The sequence below is a fragment of the Egretta garzetta genome, unplaced genomic scaffold (genome assembly GCF_000687185.1).
Source record: "Egretta garzetta isolate BGI_Z169 unplaced genomic scaffold, ASM68718v1 scaffold100, whole genome shotgun sequence".
NCBI lineage: Eukaryota > Metazoa > Chordata > Aves > Pelecaniformes > Ardeidae > Egretta > Egretta garzetta.
The window spans coordinates 1,111,310-1,127,530 of NW_009258265.1; the positions used below are offsets into that span (position 1 = coordinate 1,111,310).

The window sequence follows — 16,221 nt, forward strand, 5'->3', positions numbered from 1 at the left end:
CCAGGCTTGGCAGAGTCTCTCACCCGCCCCAACGTCTCTCAGCTGACACGTCAAAGCAGACGGCGGCAGAGGAAACCAAGCGTTTGCAAATTCCTGCCGCAGGCGGCCACTTTGTGGAGGAGGGACAGTCCCGGGATCCTCCTGCCTTGTCATTAAATATGTTTCATGACCAGGAAGCCATCACAGCAGCCAAGAGCGTTAGGCCGATGTTGCATAAACACCACGGAGCAGATGGTCCCTGCCTCAAGGCATCGCTGCCCGACTAACCAGCCCTTGGCAGCCACGCCACCATACTGATGGCAGCCAGTAGCCCCTCGAGGCAGTGCTGCCAACCCCTCTCTGACCCCACAGCTTCAGCTGGGTCTCCAGCAGGTCCTTCTCCAACCTTCCTTCCCTGGGTTTCCTTGAGGCAATGGGGAAAGCAGATGTCACCATCCCCTGTGCTCCTCATTATGTGGCAGTGACTGTCCTAGAGTTGACTCCACTTCTGGGCCTAAACCATGAGAGCCTTTGCAGTGGCGTGATGGCTCTGCAGATCAAACCCCCTTCACCCTGAGGCCCCAGGATGAAAGTGTGAAGAAGGCACCATTAGTTACACTCACCAAAGACCTCACTCTGAGAGTCAGGCTGAAGGCAAGGGGACACCGCGCTTGTCACTCCTATCGTCCCCACTCAGTAAAAAGGCATATGTTGCCCCAAGTAGGAGCTGTATCTAGAGAAACCTCCTGTGTCCTACACAGCCTTCTCTAGGGAGCTACATTACATGTTGAAATGCTGTCCCCATTTCTCATCCAAATCGGCTCACCTTTGTGCCCCCAAGAAGTCTGTGGCCATAGTTCTGTCCAGCCAGACCCCTTCCCAACCTGGTTCAGGCTCTGTTTCATGCAGAGAGCAACATCAACTATCTGCTGAAGATGGCCTTGGAGAAGATCGCCTTCCTGCCCTTCGGCTACCTCATCGACCAATGGCGTTGGAACGTGTTCAGTGGCCACACGCCCCCGAACCGTTACAACTACGACTGGTGGTATCTGAGGTAGGGGACAGTCACCAGGGGTGGATCAGGGTGTGGAAGATGGGGAGCTGCAAGGAAGGAAGACAGGAAAGAAGAAAGGGAGCAAAAAAGGAAAAAGGAGCCATGGAGATGGCTGGAGAAAGATGGATAGATGGGTGGGTGGGTGGGATGAATGGGTCAATGAGTGGGTGGATAGGTGGGTGGATGGATGGATGGATGGAAATACATGGAAACGTACTCTAATTTTCCAGATTTCTTAAGCCTTCCCTTCCCATTCCCTGCCTTGGTTCATCTGCCTCCCTCTTTGTTCTCTGTTGTCTGCAGAACCAAATACCAGGGTATCTGTGCTCCGGTTTCGAGGAATGAAAGCAACTTTGACCCTGGAGCAAAGTACCACATCCCTGGGAACACCCCATACATCAGGTAGAGGAGGTGCTGACAAGGAGACGGAGGCTTGGGGAGCAGGGCAAGTGGGGGCTCAGCTCTGTGGGCAGGGACTGGGATGCATTGCTCCTGCTCAAGACACAGAGACTATCCAACACTTGGGAGCAAAAATGGTGGGGAGCTGACATGTGGCTGGGTGCCTTCCCCCACACCCTAGGACTTGTCTGCTTCCCTTTGTCCCCAGCGCTCACCTTCATGGGCTTTCTTGGCAGGTACTTTGTGAGCTTCATCCTCCAGTTCCAGTTTCACAAGGCATTGTGCCAAGCGGCCAACCACACCGGTCCCCTGCACACCTGTGACATCTACATGTCCAAAGAGGCTGGAGCCAAACTCAGGTGGGGACAGAGAAAGGTTGGGACAATCACGACAGGCAGAAGTGTGCGTGGAAGCTGATGGTGTGCAAAGGAAGGAAAGAAGAAAGGAAGGAAAGAAAAGTGGCTGGAGAAATAGCCTTGCAGATGGATGGATGGATGGATGGATGGGTAGATGGATGGGTGGAAACACATGGAAGCACTGGGGTGGGGTGAGTGGTCCTCACCAGAGTACTGCTATTGTCCCCGTCTTGAGCTCCCACCCAGACAAGAGGTCACTAAAGCACATTCGGTTCCTATTGACTCCCTGGGTGTTAACAAATGCATGAGGATGTGGTGGGGAGTCCTCATTCCCATATGCAGGACAGATAGAGGCTTCCGAGGCAGTTCTGAGGTTCATGTCCCACTCAGGAATAGCATCTTCAACCCTTGTGATGCTGAGATACCTTCACCACTTTTCTCCCATCCCTCCTCTGGCCTCATGCTGGCTCTTGCTGTCCCTCTTCTCTGCAGGGAAGTGTTGAAAGCTGGGTGTTCCAAGCCATGGCAGGATATCCTGTTCAACCTCACCGGCACGAATAGGATGGACGCTGGGGCCCTCCTGGAGTACTTCAGCCCTGTCACCCAGTGGCTTCAGGAGCAGAACAACAAGACCAATGAGGTGCTGGGCTGGCCTGAGTTTGACTGGCGTCCCCCTATCCCTGAAGGCTACCCTGAAGGCATTGGTAAGGCTGCAGCTCCATCCTGGATCTGGGAAGGGGCGGGAAGAGGTCTCCCAAGGGACATCACTAACCCCCAGGCAGGACAGTGCTGAGGGAGGTCTGTGCTGTGGGTGGGGGAGGTCTCCATGCCAGGAAAGAGAAATAACCATCTCCACATGGAGTCCCACAGAGTGTTGCTTCCAAGGAAGCAGGTACCATTAGCCAATCTCTTGACATACCATTGTCTGAAGCTGTGGCCCTGCCACTGTAGTGATGCCATCAGTCATGGTGTAGCAGGTCATCTGTTTTCGGCTGCATCCTTTCTGCCTGGGAGGGTCTAGGGCATGCAACGTGTCCTGTTATCTCTTCCCCTGTCCAATGGAACACCCCCAGCAGGACCCCTTCACCCCCATTTCTTGGCTCAACCTGCTCCCAAGTTGTGGCATCCTTCAGTGGACCTGTAGTTATGGGAAAACCTCAACCATGGCTTCTCTGTGGAGTGGTGCTCTTGTAAAGAGAAGGACTCTCCTGACTCCCCTTCTCTTCCCCCATTTATGTCCTCTAGACAAGATAGCAGATGAAGCACAAGCTAAAGAGTTCTTGTCCGAGTACAACAGCACGGCTGAGGCAGTGTGGAACGCCTACACTGAGGCATCCTGGGCCTACAATACCAACATCACGGACCACAACAAGGAGATCATGGTATGGAAATGACCTTGGGGCTGTGCGGGGAGAGACAACAGCCAAGGCAGGCAGCTGGTACCCAAGGCTTGTTTCAGATGAGGTCTGAAAACCAGGGCAGTCTCTGCCCCTAGCCGAGGGCTAATGTTCTCACCCAGGAGGTGCCTTTTCCATGAAAACCCTCATCATGCCACAAGGTACCCACAAGGGCAGCTGTGGGGAGGTTGTCAGTCATGGCACGCCAGGTGATGTTTCTAGTAATGGCCTGCATCTCAGGGATCTCCTTGAAGTAACTCCTCTTCTGTCCCCTCCTGCCGTTGCAGTTGGAGAAGAACTTGGCCATGTCCAAGCACACCCTTGAGTATGGCATGAGGGCCAGGCAGTTCGACACCTCCGACTTCCAGGACCAAAGTGTCACACGCATCCTCAAGAAGCTGAGTGTCATTGAGAGGGCAGCCCTGCCTGAGAATGAGCTGAAGGAGGTGAGCTGCAAGGGGACAGAGCAGCACAGGGTGTCCCTTGCCACTACCTTGGTGGAGACACAGGCTTCTCCCAACTTTTAGGAAATGCCACTGGGCAGCCACCACTTGTCCTTGAACAAGGTGATAGTTTGGTACCTTCTACACAAAGCTGTGATCTTTGTCTCCAGGATTTCCCACCCAAAGGTTGCCTATCACAGGCTGCACTGGGGCCTGGCTACTTTGGTGGCAATGGCACATTGCTTACTGGCCCTAGTCCCTCCTGTGTTGACTCCACTTCGCCTCCATTTGGGGTCACACTTGGCCTTGGAAGGGACCAGAGGAAAACACCTGGGCTGTGACATTCTCCAAGAGCAGAAGCAAGGATAACCAGCTCACATAATCTGATTTTCTTTGCAGTACAACACCCTCCTCTCAGATATGGAGACCACGTACAGTGTAGCCAAGGTCTGCAGAGAGAACAAAACCTGTCACCCCCTGGATCCTGGTAAGATCTGGCAGGGTGTCCAGTGAGTCATCTGCAACAGGCCCAGAAAGGAGGGATTTTTAATAGGGACATGGAGAAAAGTCATGAAGGGGCCTTCCCGCCTTCTCTGTGATGGCCCCTGAGCAGCACATTGGGTCTAGCACCATTGCATCAGTGCAGCCCATCCAACAGCATCACTTTGGCTTCATTGCTTTCTCTTCAGACCTCACAGATATCATGGCCACCTCACGGGACTATGATGAGCTCCTCTTTGCCTGGAAGGGCTGGCGGGATGCTTCTGGGAAGAAGATCAAGAACAACTACAAGCGATACGTGGAACTGAGCAACAAGGCAGCTGTGCTCAATGGTCAGTGTCCTGCTCCCTTAGAGACCCACCAGGGTCTTCGCACCCTATAAGCAGAGGATTGGGCTGATCATCCATCTCAGGCCTAAAATCTTGAGGGTGTGGAGGTCCCACCAACTCCCGTGAGATCCACTGCCACATAGATAGAGAGGGACCTGGGGTGTCTGAGCAGCAAGACAGACTCTTGCCCAAGAAGGACAGTGTCTAACAGCTTCTATTAAAAAAACGAGACACCCACCTTCGAGGAAGATCTGGAGAGGCTGTACCTGCAGCTGCAGCCCCTGTACTTCAACCTGCATGCTTACGTACGCCGAGCCCTATACAAAAAGTATGGTGCAGAGCACATAAACCTGAAGGGTCCCATCCCTGCTCACCTGCTAGGTAAGGGCTTTGCTAGGCCCTCAAGCAGAACCATGTCTCCCACCAGTTATAGTTTGCTCCAAGTCATGCCAAGAGTTGAGGGTGGTCTCTGTTTGGCTCTGGCCAAAGGGCCAAGGCCCCATGAGATGGGGCTGCAGAAGCTAGTCTGCCCCAGGGAAGGGCAATACACTCAGCACAGCTTGACCTCTCCTGCATGGATGGGCTCCTGCTTGCATCACCCTTGTGCAGGCAGGGCAGGAACCAGGCAGGGTGATCCACTCTGTGCAAGAGTCGGGAGTAACAGGTTGCCTTTGCTCTTCTCTCCCTGTGTCTCTCCTGCCATACGTTGTCCTCCTGTGCTTCCTAGGCAACATGTGGGCCCAATCATGGTCCAACATTTTTGACCTGGTGATGCCTTTCCCGGATGCCACCAAGGTGGATGCCACCCCAGCCATGAAAAAACAGGTCAGTGCTTTTCCAGGCTGCTCTGGGGAAGCCCCTTGGGATCCAGCATCTTTTGGCCATTGCCACTGCCCATGTTGCTCTGATGCTGCCAAAAACCTCCATGGCTCATCCATATTCTCTCCCCACCTGGATATGCCAAGGGCTGGATCCAGCTCTAGCTGCCCCCAAGAGACCTCCCCTGCACAGAGGAACAAGGCTGTCCCTGGCCTCCTATTCTTCCCAGCCCCCAGAACCCCTAGCATCCCTCATTGCCCCTCACCAGGTCTTCTGTCTGCTCTCTCCCCAGGGCTGGACACCCAAGAGGATGTTTCAAGAGTCGGACAATTTCTTTACCTCTCTGGGCCTCATCCCCATGCCGCAGGAGTTCTGGGAGAAGTCCATGATCGAAAAGCCATCAGATGGGCGCGAGGTGGTGTGTCATGCCTCGGCCTGGGACTTCTACAACCGCAAGGACTTCAGGTGCCCACGGGGAGCAAGTGGTGGCCTCAGCTGATGTGGTGCTGAGGGAGATAGCAATGTCTTGGTAGAATAAGGGCACATGGCCTGATGCCACCACAGTGCCTGTTGTCCTATGGCTGTGGCAGCCCCACTCTGGCATTGCCACTGGCACCCAAGATGAGGGCATTACTGACAGGAGCCCCCATGGTGGATAGAGGGCAATCAATGCCTTCTCTGTCCAGCAATGGAGAATGGAAAAGCCGATGAACAAGGTCAGGGAACGGGCAGAGGCAGCAGGAGATACAGAAGAAAAGAGACCAACCCAATGGAGTAGGGCCAGCCTGGCCCAGCATCAGATATGGGGTGGGGGCACACGGAAAGGGAGAACAAAGGGAAAAATGTCTCAAGGGGGGGTGATCATTCCTGGGGATTTTCACCTCAGTGCTGCCCTCCCTTCTTCCCCCATCCCACATGATCTGGTCCAGGATCAAGCAGTGCACCGTGGTGAACATGGATGACCTAATCACAGTGCACCATGAGATGGGCCACGTCCAGTACTTCCTGCAGTACATGGATCAGCCCATCTCATTCCGTGATGGGGCCAATCCTGGCTTCCACGAGGCCATCGGGGATGTCATTGCCTTGTCCGTCTCCACCCCCAAGCACCTGCACCACATCCATCTGCTGGACCAAGTCACAAACAACAAAGGTGAGCTGGCAGGGGAGCACCACACAGCAAAGATGGGGGCGTTGCTGGGGACAGCTGGAAATGCAGAGGGTCAGGATGGGCTGGGCAGGGTGGAGGGGGTCAGGGACATGCACAGTAGCTTTGCATGCATGGAGGGGACAGGACCTGGTGGGGACACCCTGTCCTTGGACAGAATGACCCATGAGGGGTGGAGAGGTGGGTACAGTACTGCCTTGCTCACACCTTCACACCCTGGGCAGAAAGTGACATTAACTACCTGATGAGCATCGCTCTGGACAAAATCGCCTTCCTACCCTTCGGATACCTCATGGACCAGTGGCGCTGGAAGGTGTTTGATGGGAGGATCAAGGAGGATGAATACAACCAGCAGTGGTGGAATCTCAGGTGTGCTTGAATTCAGATGCCTCTCTGGTGCAAGGGCCTTGACCATCATCCCACTGCTTGTTTTCTCCCTGTGGTCCAGTTGGCTGTAACGGGACATGGTGGGATACATAATCCCTCAACCTGTCCTCACAACCCACTGTGTCCCCTCCCAGCTTACCCCACCTGCTCCTCCCCATGCTGGGCTAACTCTCCCTCTCTGGCCCAGGATGAAGTACCAGGGCTTGTGCCCGCCAGCGCCAAGGTCTGAAGATGACTTTGACCCCGGGGCAAAGTTTCACATCCCTGCCAACGTCCCCTACATCAGGTGAGTAAGCAGGGCTGGGGCGGGATGGACACCACTTGGACAGAGAAGCAGGATCTCCGGTTCAGATGCCAGTGATGGTGCCTTGTTTTGTGGCTGGTGGAATACTCAGTGGTACCATCCAGAGGGTGCTGGGCATCTCTCAGGACCCTGACAAAGCCTCGGAGAGGAAGGCTGAATTCGGGGGAATTTCTCCCTGTCTGAGGAGGATGGGCTCATCCACCCAAGCAGCCATAAAACACGTTAAAGGAGAAATGGCTTTAGCAGATTGGACTGAGTTGATGCAGCTGTAACTCCAAAGCCAATGATGCTCCTCCAGCTGGGAGGGTGCAACCAGGGGATGAGGAGGACCACATCCTCCCTTGCACAGCCACCATCAGGGTCCATCCATTCTGTGTCCTCACCCCTCTCCACCACCACCCCAGGTACTTCGTCAGCTTTGTGATCCAGTTCCAGTTCCACCAGGCGCTCTGCGCGGCAGCCAACCATACGGGTCCCCTGCACACGTGTGACATCTACGAGTCCAAGGAGGCTGGGAAGATCTTGGGGTAGGTGCCCCTCTTGGCAGGGCAGAGCCAAGATATTTATATCCTCAAATACCTTAAAGCCAGCCCAGCAAGACAGAAGGCAATGCAGCCCCTGGTCATCCATCCCCTCCCTGCCCCCCAGCATGGGATGCTCTGGGCCCTGGCCGTGGGGTGCAGGCGGGGGGGGTCCCCGGGCAAGGGCACCTTGGGCTGGGTGCTGGGGCTGTGATTGCAAAAGCAGCCACTAGATGGTAGCTGAGACCCTGGCAGGTGGAAGGCTCCCTCCCTCCTCCTCCTCCTCTTCAGCCCCCTGTTCCTTAGGGAAAACACCACCCCCCCCTTGCTTCAAGAAAAGCACCTGCAAAATTAACCCTTTCGCCCAGGGACTGCTCTGCAGGAGGCTGGAGTCACTGGAGGGCTTTAATCCATGCAAGCCCTCCCTTTCCCCCAAGCAAAACCTCCTTCCCTGTGCTCTGGGCTGGCAGCCCTGGGGTGCTGGGGGCACAGGCTGCACCCAGGGCTGCTGATCCCAGGATCCTCAAGCCCTGGGGATAAGGGGAAGGGCTGGTGACCAAGATGACAATGGGGAACCCACTGGAGCTGATTTCTTCTGCCACAGGGATGCCCTGAAGCTGGGTTTCAGCAAGCCGTGGCCCGAAGCCATGAAGCTCATCACAGGGCAGCCCAACATGTCAGCTGATGCCCTGATGAGATACTTTGAGCCACTCATGCAATGGCTGGTGAAGGAGAACGAGAAGAACGGGGAGGTCCTGGGCTGGCCCGAGTACAGCTGGACTCCTTACGCAGGTATGCAGGACTCTGTGATGGGCCAGAGCTCAGCCCTCACCAGGGCCAGGATGGGGCATGTGGGAGAGATGGAGCTGTCTCGATGCCCCTTGGCCACCCCAAAAACCACAGGGTGTTTGGATGCTTCTCCTTGATTTCCCATGGATCTGAGTCTAAAGGGGACATGGCATCCAAAAGACCAGCAAAGGGAGAGCTGGTGAACCCAACACACCCCAGTCCAGAGCCACCAGTACCAACCATGTCCCTTATTTCTCCATTTTTCAACCATTCCAGACCAAGCCAGCTCCAGCCGAACTGATTTCCTGGGCATGTCCCTGACCAGCAGTCAAGCCACAGCAGGCAGCTGGGTCCTGCTTGCCCTGGCACTTATCTTCGTGATCACTACCATCTTCTTGGGCTTCAAGTTCTTCTCAGCCAGGAAAAAGGCCTTCAAATCCAGCTCAGAAATGGAACTGAAATAAGGCAGCCATCAGCGGGGGAGCATGGACAGGGTGCAAGCATGGGCATTTGGACAGGCTGTCAGCGATGTCATGGGCACATTTGCCAAGGAAGCCATGGGTTTGCACAGCCCGGGACTTCTCTCTCCAATCAGGTCAGACATTTTTTTCCACTATGCAAGAGCCAAAGCAGAAAAGAGCTATTTATTTGTCAACGTCTGCATCAGGGGAAGAGAAATTCAGGCACCGGCGGGCACGGAGCCATCACGGGCTGCCCTGGCACCCAGGTCTGGGAGCTGGTCCAGCCTGGGCACCCACCAGCCATCTCCAACCTGTGGGCAAAGCCACTGGGACTTGAAGTGACAAAGGGCAGTTTGGGAAGGGATGGAGCACATTCCCACCCCTGGTTTGCCCACTGCTGGGCTGTTCACTTGCATGGATGAAAAATAAACCCATGTCTTGTCAACCCCAGAGCAGCAGCTCAGCTCCTTCTTGCGGGGGGGCTCAGATCTCAGTGGGACAGGGCTCTGGAGTGGAAGAGCTGCCACCCCAAGCCAGTGCAACTACAAACCCCTGGGGACCAGCATGGCTTTGGGGCAATGCACCTGCAGCACCCAACCTCCCCATCCCCATCATGAAAGCTCAGCATTGCCTTGCAGCATCCCCATCCTCCCCTAAGCCATGGCTCCCATGGCAGCTGACAGCCCGTGGGTTCACCATGGAGCACGTGCCTAAGGAGGGGGATAAATCGGGGCCAGAAACCCCCAAAGTCCAGGCCTGAACTGTTCAAAGGGTTGGGGGTGGTCGCCAAGCCCATGCTGGGACAGGGCTGGAGCTTGTGGCTGCTGTGGTTCCAGCATGGGAATGACATGCATTTACGTAAGAGCCGGGGGGGCTCCGAGGTCAGCGATCGCCTCCCATCCTCCAGCTCCTGATTATCTTGGGATCAGCCGTGCTTCAGGCTTTTTTTCCCCTCCTGTCTTTCTTCTGCTTCTGTAAATAAAACTTCGTATTTGTTCTGCCAGTGATTAGGTGCAAAACTAATCCCAGGCTGGGGATTATTGCAGCCTTAAAGAGCCGCGATCTGCTGCAGCCCGGAGCAGCAGGGGAAATGAGGGGATCTGGGATGATCCACCCTTCCCCCTCCCACCTGATGGCCTCTGCCCTCGGTCATGTCTTACATGGGGAAACTGAGGCCCGGGAGAGGCTCACTGCACCCGGTAGAGGAGCAGAAGGCAGGTGCCTGCCCGCCCACGCTTGCACTTGTGTTTGCTTTCAATCCTCCTCCCAGCACAGCACACCCACGGGGAGGTGAAACCCCGACCGCTCGTCTTTCTGCCATGATCCACCGACCCGGGAAGCAGCCGTCCCGGACGCCTGTGCTCACTCTGTGTTCTTCCCATGGCCGTATCCTGATGTGTCTGCTTTATATCCCAGCACACCGGGCACCCTCCTCTCCCCCCCTTCCCGGCAGTGCAAAGCTTGCGGAGCAGAGACCTGGCACGGTGAGAGCTGGGTTTGAAGCCAAGTATATTTTCAGCCTGGAAAAGCAGGCTGGTGCAGGTGTGCTCCATCCAGCTCAGCTCCCCACCGGTAATTTTGAGCCCCCTGGCTACTTTTTGCCCCATTAGTGGGGGAAAAGAGGGCTCCAAGATCCTACAAGTTTAATGAAAATAGCTCGCTGGAGAGAAAAAAAAAAAAAAGAGCCACACTGAACACTCTCACTTAGGGACTGCAACACAAGCTCAGCCCTAATTAGACGTCAGAGAATCCACATTAGGTGCTGACTCTGTCCTGGAATGGACACTGCTACAAGGGTGAGCGATGGGTGCGCCGAGCTGTAGCCTCCTGCTCAGAGACAAGCCAAGCCCACGGTGTAGCCAGAAGGCAGGGCTGGCCACCAGGTTACCTTCACCACGGGTCCAAGGTCCATGCGACAGAAGGGGTGGGGCTGGACGCCAGGCTACCTCATCCTCCACCAGGGTGGCCCCCAGGAGATGGGGCTGAGACGCAAGGTTATGCCCTGCCCAGCTCAGGGGGAGACTGAAGGTCCTACCTTGACCCCAAATGGAGCTGCTGGGCCGTGGAGGGGTTGGCTCAGGTGAAGCTTTTTTGGGGGAAGGAAGGGCTGCTGGTGCCCTGGGGGCTCTGCCAAGCCAGCCGCAATGTTTTACAAGATACCTTTAAACCGAGGATGATTTCCCTTCCCCGTTGCGATAACATCTGGAGAGATTTTGCTGCCTTCTGGCTCCTGCATCATGCTTTCTGCTGAAATTAGGAGGCTTAGCGAAATTACTCCCTAAGGAGGAAAAAAAAAGGAGGGGAAAAAAAAAAAAGAGCAGAAAAAAGAGGAGATCCCCCCCTCAATTCATGTAACCCCGCAAAGGGGAGCTCAGGAAGCAGCGGGTACCCCAGACTTGTGGGGGGCTGCCCTGCACCACCCTACCTGTGCAGGAGGCTCCCGGAGAGGAGATTTGCTTTAAAATCTCACAACTTTAAAGCAAGAAACACCCAGGGTTCCCTTTGCTGGCTCAGGGACCCTTTGGGCACCGCAGAAACCCGTTTTCCATTTTTTTAATGTTCATTATCCGCTGTGGGAAGGTGGCTGGGGGGGTTCCCACACCCTGCGGCCCCTCTGCGCTGGCGGGGGCCCAGCCAAGCCAGGTCTATTCTTAGCAGGCGGGTGGCCGGGCAAGAGCAGGCAGGGTGCACGGGGCCGCGTTCCTCGCATTCCCCTTCCCCGGGGACAAGGAGCGCCTGGAAATACGCAGCCACGGCTTCGAGGATGATTTCCCTTCCCCGTTGCGATAACATCTGGAGAGATTTTGCTGCCTTCTGGCTCCTGCATCATGCTTTCTGCTGAAATTAGGAGGCTTAGCGAAATTACTCCCTAAGGAGGAAAAAAAAAGGAGGGGAAAAAAAAAAAGAGCAGAAAAAAGAGGAGATCCCCCCCTCAATTCATGTAACCCCGCAAAGGGGAGCTCAGGAAGCAGCGGGTACCCCAGACTTGTGGGGGGCTGCCCTGCACCACCCTACCTGTGCAGGAGGCTCCCGGAGAGGAGATTTGCTTTAAAATCTCACAACTTTAAAGCAAGAAACACCCAGGGTTCCCTTTGCTGGCTCAGGGACCCTTTGGGCACCGCAGAAACCCGTTTTCCATTTTTTTAATGTTCATTATCCGCTGTGGGAAGGTGGCTGGGGGGGTTCCCACACCCTGCGGCCCCTCTGCGCTGGCGGGGGCCCAGCCAAGCCAGGTCTATTCTTAGCAGGCGGGTGGCCGGGCAAGAGCAGGCAGGGTGCACGGGGCCGCGTTCCTCGCATTCCCCTTCCCCGGGGACAAGGAGCGCCTGGAAATACTGGGGGACCCGGAGTCATTTCCCCCCCACCCCCGAGCATGTTCAGAGTCTCCCCAGCCCCATGGCTTAGCTGCAAATCCCCACCAAGGGGGACAGGGACCAGGTCCAGCCCAAATGACACCCCCACCCTCCCGATGTCCCATCCATCCTCCATCAAGCATCAGGCACCCGGGTGGTGCCACCCGTGCCTGTGGACACATCGCACCAGGCGCCCCGCTGGGTCCCACCCTCACTGGGGGTGCAAATTGGGCTGCCCCCCTCCCCAGCCCCACAGAGCCCTTGCCCTGCATGGGCAGCATCCCCCCCCCTTCCCGCTTCCTTGGGGCGCCTCAGCAGCAGGACCCCACCTGCCCATGTCCCCATGCTGGTGGGGACCCCCCCCACTCCCAGGGGTCCCCCTTGAGCTGACACCGTCCCCGCCGAGGCCTCGCAGGTGGCGGAGAGAGAATCACCGCAGACTGAAAGTGCCGCAGCCCCGAACGATGGGGGAGCGTGTGGCCAAGCCCTTGGCACTCAGCTCCTCTCCCCCCAGGCTCAGGAGAGTTTCCAGCCAAACAACCCCACTGCAGCTGCCGCCAGCACCCTGTGGCCGCATCCTGCCCTTCCCCGGCTTTCCCTGCAGCATCGCCAGGAGTTATTGCAGCCGCCTGCTCGCCCCATCCATCCTCCCGGCCCCAAGGACTGCGGGGTGAGCCAAGAGCCTGCCCCATGCCTCAGTTTCCCCTGTCATATGGCAAGGACAGGCAGGAGGCCAGTGTGGCTGCTGTGAACCGAGCGTGCCACATCCCAGAACCGAATCCCCATGGCTTTTCCTGCCACTTCAGAGTGGGAAATGGCTCTTGCCGGGAAACAACGTCCGTGACTTGGTTTAATGTCACTGAGTCCTTCCCAGGTTTGCAGCCTCCCATGGGGCCTCCCCTGGGTGTGGCGGAAAGCCCAGGCTGATGAGGGTTAATTTTGGCTGCACACTTAACAGTTGTTTGGTTTGGTTTTGGTTTTTTTTTTTTTTTATACTTAGCAAACAAACAGTGCAGTGGTGAAAGCCTGGAAAAATACGTCAGGGTTTGGAGTGGTGGGGCAGAGGAGGGAGCCAGGACAAGAAGCATCCTTCCCCCTGCAAAATCCATTTACAACCCCAATTTCTCCCTCCCCTGTCACATCCCTGGAGCATCTTCCAAAAGTGAAGGGCAAAGCAGGGGCATGAACTGTGCCAGGCAGCCAGGACACCCGAGCCTGTCTGGGGACAGCCCTGGTGGCTGCAAGCAGCTTTGGGGACGCGAGAGCCCCGTCTCTCCCCCGCCGGCTGTGTTTGCAGTGCGGCTCTAATTACAGAAATGTGGAGAAACGCCATCTCTCCGTTGGCAAACATTTCTCCCGGCAAGCAAGGGCAAAGCAGGGGCATGAACTGTGCCAGGCAGCCAGGACACCCGAGCCTGTCTGGGGACAGCCCTGGTGGCTGCAAGCAGCTTTGGGGACGCGAGAGCCCCGTCTCTCCCCCGCCGGCTGTGTTTGCAGTGCGGCTCTAATTACAGAAATGTGGAGAAACGCCATCTCTCCGTTGGCAAACATTTCTCCCGGCAAGCGTCAGCCCGCCCATCCCACACCTCCCACTCCAAATTCACACCCCATTTCACAGCCATACCCCCTTGCCCGATGCACCTGCACCTGCCCGGGGCAGCCCCATGCTGGGTGGGTGATAATTTCCTGCGCAGATTATAATTCCCTGTGCAGATTATTATTCCCTGCACTCCCAGGTGGCTCCTTATGCCCTTGTGCTGCAGGAGCGGGGAGGGGGAGGACACCCTTGGGAAGCACCCACGTCTCCTTTGCTCTGGAAATCGGGTGGTTTCCCCCTGATTCCCCAGGGTGTGGGATGGAAGGAAAGATGGGGAAAGGAGCAAACCCTCAAAAATACTCAGGGAGGAGAGGAAAGAGCTGAGCAAGGGAGGAGAGCAGGGCAGGGAGAGAGAGGGGATTACCGCTTGGTTGAATTAGAGGGAGCCCTTCAGCTGCCTTGAACAGCAGGAGAATTTGTGCAGAGACCCCAATTCTTCCTATTTGGGATAAAATGTAAGCACAGGATTAACTGCAAACATATGCTTAAGACCCAGGGAATTGAAAGAAGACTGGGCATAAAGTGCTCCAAGGAGGGCAGGGAGGCAGGGCATGGACCGGCAGCCTCGTGGATGACCTGGCTCTGCAGGGATGGACTGGGGGGACTGGGAGAGCTGGGGAAGGGGTTGGGAGGGGGAGGGATTGGAAGAGCCATGGGGGCATTGGAAGGCTCCTGGGGCTCAGTCAATAATAGCCTGAAAGGGAATGACATGACTCAACTCCCTCTGCGAGGGCTGCGTGGGGAAGAGGGTGGGTAAGACAGGCTCTTCCATCTCCCATGTGATGGGATGAGACTCCCTGGCCAGAGAAAGGGGGATGAAAGTGGCCCCACTGCCATGCCCAGGGGTAGGAGAAGCCTTCCTGGGGTCACCCCACAGGCTCACCCTGGCAGAGGGGCTGGGGAGGCCGGGGCTGTGCCCTGCCCCATGCCCAAAGCCCCACTGGTGCCCCTGCAGTCCACTCCACGGGCCCGCTCCCTGCCGAGGAGGGCTGCGAGCTGGCACGTGCCTTTATCGTAAGACACATCCGTGTCCACGTGATGTGTCCATGAACATCCCGGACTGATTTATGGGATGAGAGGAGGGCAGGAGGCCAACCTTAAATCCTGACTGCCTCGTGATTAATAATCATAATTATGATCATATTAGCTGTAGTAATAATAGTTTGCTTTCCCTTGCAGAACTGGTCATCCAGGAATATCAGAGCTGTTTCACAAGGCCGAGTGACCAGTGTCCCTATTTTCTAGCGAGGAAATTGCGGCACAGAGCTGTCTCCCTTGAGTCACCCAGTATATCAACAAGAAGACAGAGAAGGCAGGAGCCTGGACTCCGTGTCCCTCTCCCTCCCCCATGCTATTAAGCTGCATCTGTGTAATATAGAGCAAAACATCCTCCACGACTCGCAGTAAATCACGGCAGAGGCAGTGTGCAGAGTGGATGGGGGGAGATAATGGGTTTTTCACCCTCTTCAACAATAGAACAAGTTTTTCTCCACTGGGGAAGGCTGACTTCTATGAGAGACAGAGATAAAAGCAGCACCAGGGCTCTGAAATGGGCCTGAAAGGGCACTTGTCTTTGCTTACCCACTTGCATTGCTGGCCCAGGGACAGGAGGCAACTCCAGTAGGCAATGCTGCGGGTCGAGTGCCCCATGGGCATGGCCTGGTCCCCATGCATATTGCTGAGGTGCACTGGAATATTAATTGAAAATCCCAGCAAAACACTCCTGCTGATGATAATGGACCATAATCCTCTTAGACCAATTTCATGCCTGAAAAATCATGCATAACAAAATAATAATAGAAAGCCCCTCAGTGGACACTGTCCTTAGCAGTGGGCCTGGGAGAAAAGAGCCGGCCAGAAGGGATTTCTCAGGAAGGAAAGGGAGCTGGCCCCCTTGGCCTTCACCCCTGTGGGGCACGGAGAGGTGGGCAAGAGAAGAGCTGAACTCGGGGCTAGGTCTGAACGGCTGCTCTGGTGGGGCAGCGTCCCCATGGGACCCCAAGTCCCACAGAGACCTGGGTACCCACCAGGACCCCTGTGCTCTACAGAGTCCATGGGACCTTCGGTGGCCCCAGAACCCCAGCATTCCCATGGGACCCCATGCCCCACAGAGACCTGGGTACCCACCGGGACCCCTGTGCTCTACAGAGCCCATGGGACCTTCGGTGGCCCCAGAACCCCAGCATTCCCATGGGGCCCCATGCCCCACAGAGACCTAGGTACCCACCGGGACCCCTGTGCTCTACAGAGCCCATGGGACCTTCGGTGGCCCCAGAACCCTGGCACCCCCTGGACCTTCCGTGTCCCCCAGAGCTCTCAGGACCCTCCACGTCCCCCAGAGACCCTCCGTGCCCGCAGAGCCCC

At 56.3% G+C, this 16,221-nt stretch overlaps 1 protein-coding gene across 1 annotated transcript in view; it reads left to right on the forward strand.

The window, feature by feature from the left end:
* ACE (angiotensin I converting enzyme) overlaps positions 1-8,910 on the forward strand; it is a 17,957-nt gene extending 9,047 nt beyond the window's left edge. Inside the window, 17 exon segments of the mRNA XM_009648479.1 lie at positions 889-1,033; positions 1,337-1,435; positions 1,669-1,791; positions 2,281-2,492; positions 3,034-3,170; positions 3,473-3,631; positions 4,028-4,115; positions 4,318-4,467; positions 4,660-4,839; positions 5,186-5,283; positions 5,570-5,742; positions 6,207-6,430; positions 6,670-6,814; positions 7,020-7,118; positions 7,541-7,663; positions 8,262-8,449; positions 8,723-8,910. Of these exon segments, the coding sequence (XP_009646774.1) occupies positions 889-1,033; positions 1,337-1,435; positions 1,669-1,791; positions 2,281-2,492; positions 3,034-3,170; positions 3,473-3,631; positions 4,028-4,115; positions 4,318-4,467; positions 4,660-4,839; positions 5,186-5,283; positions 5,570-5,742; positions 6,207-6,430; positions 6,670-6,814; positions 7,020-7,118; positions 7,541-7,663; positions 8,262-8,449; positions 8,723-8,910 (2,531 nt within the window).
* The last annotated feature ends 7,311 nt before the right edge of the window (positions 8,911-16,221 follow it).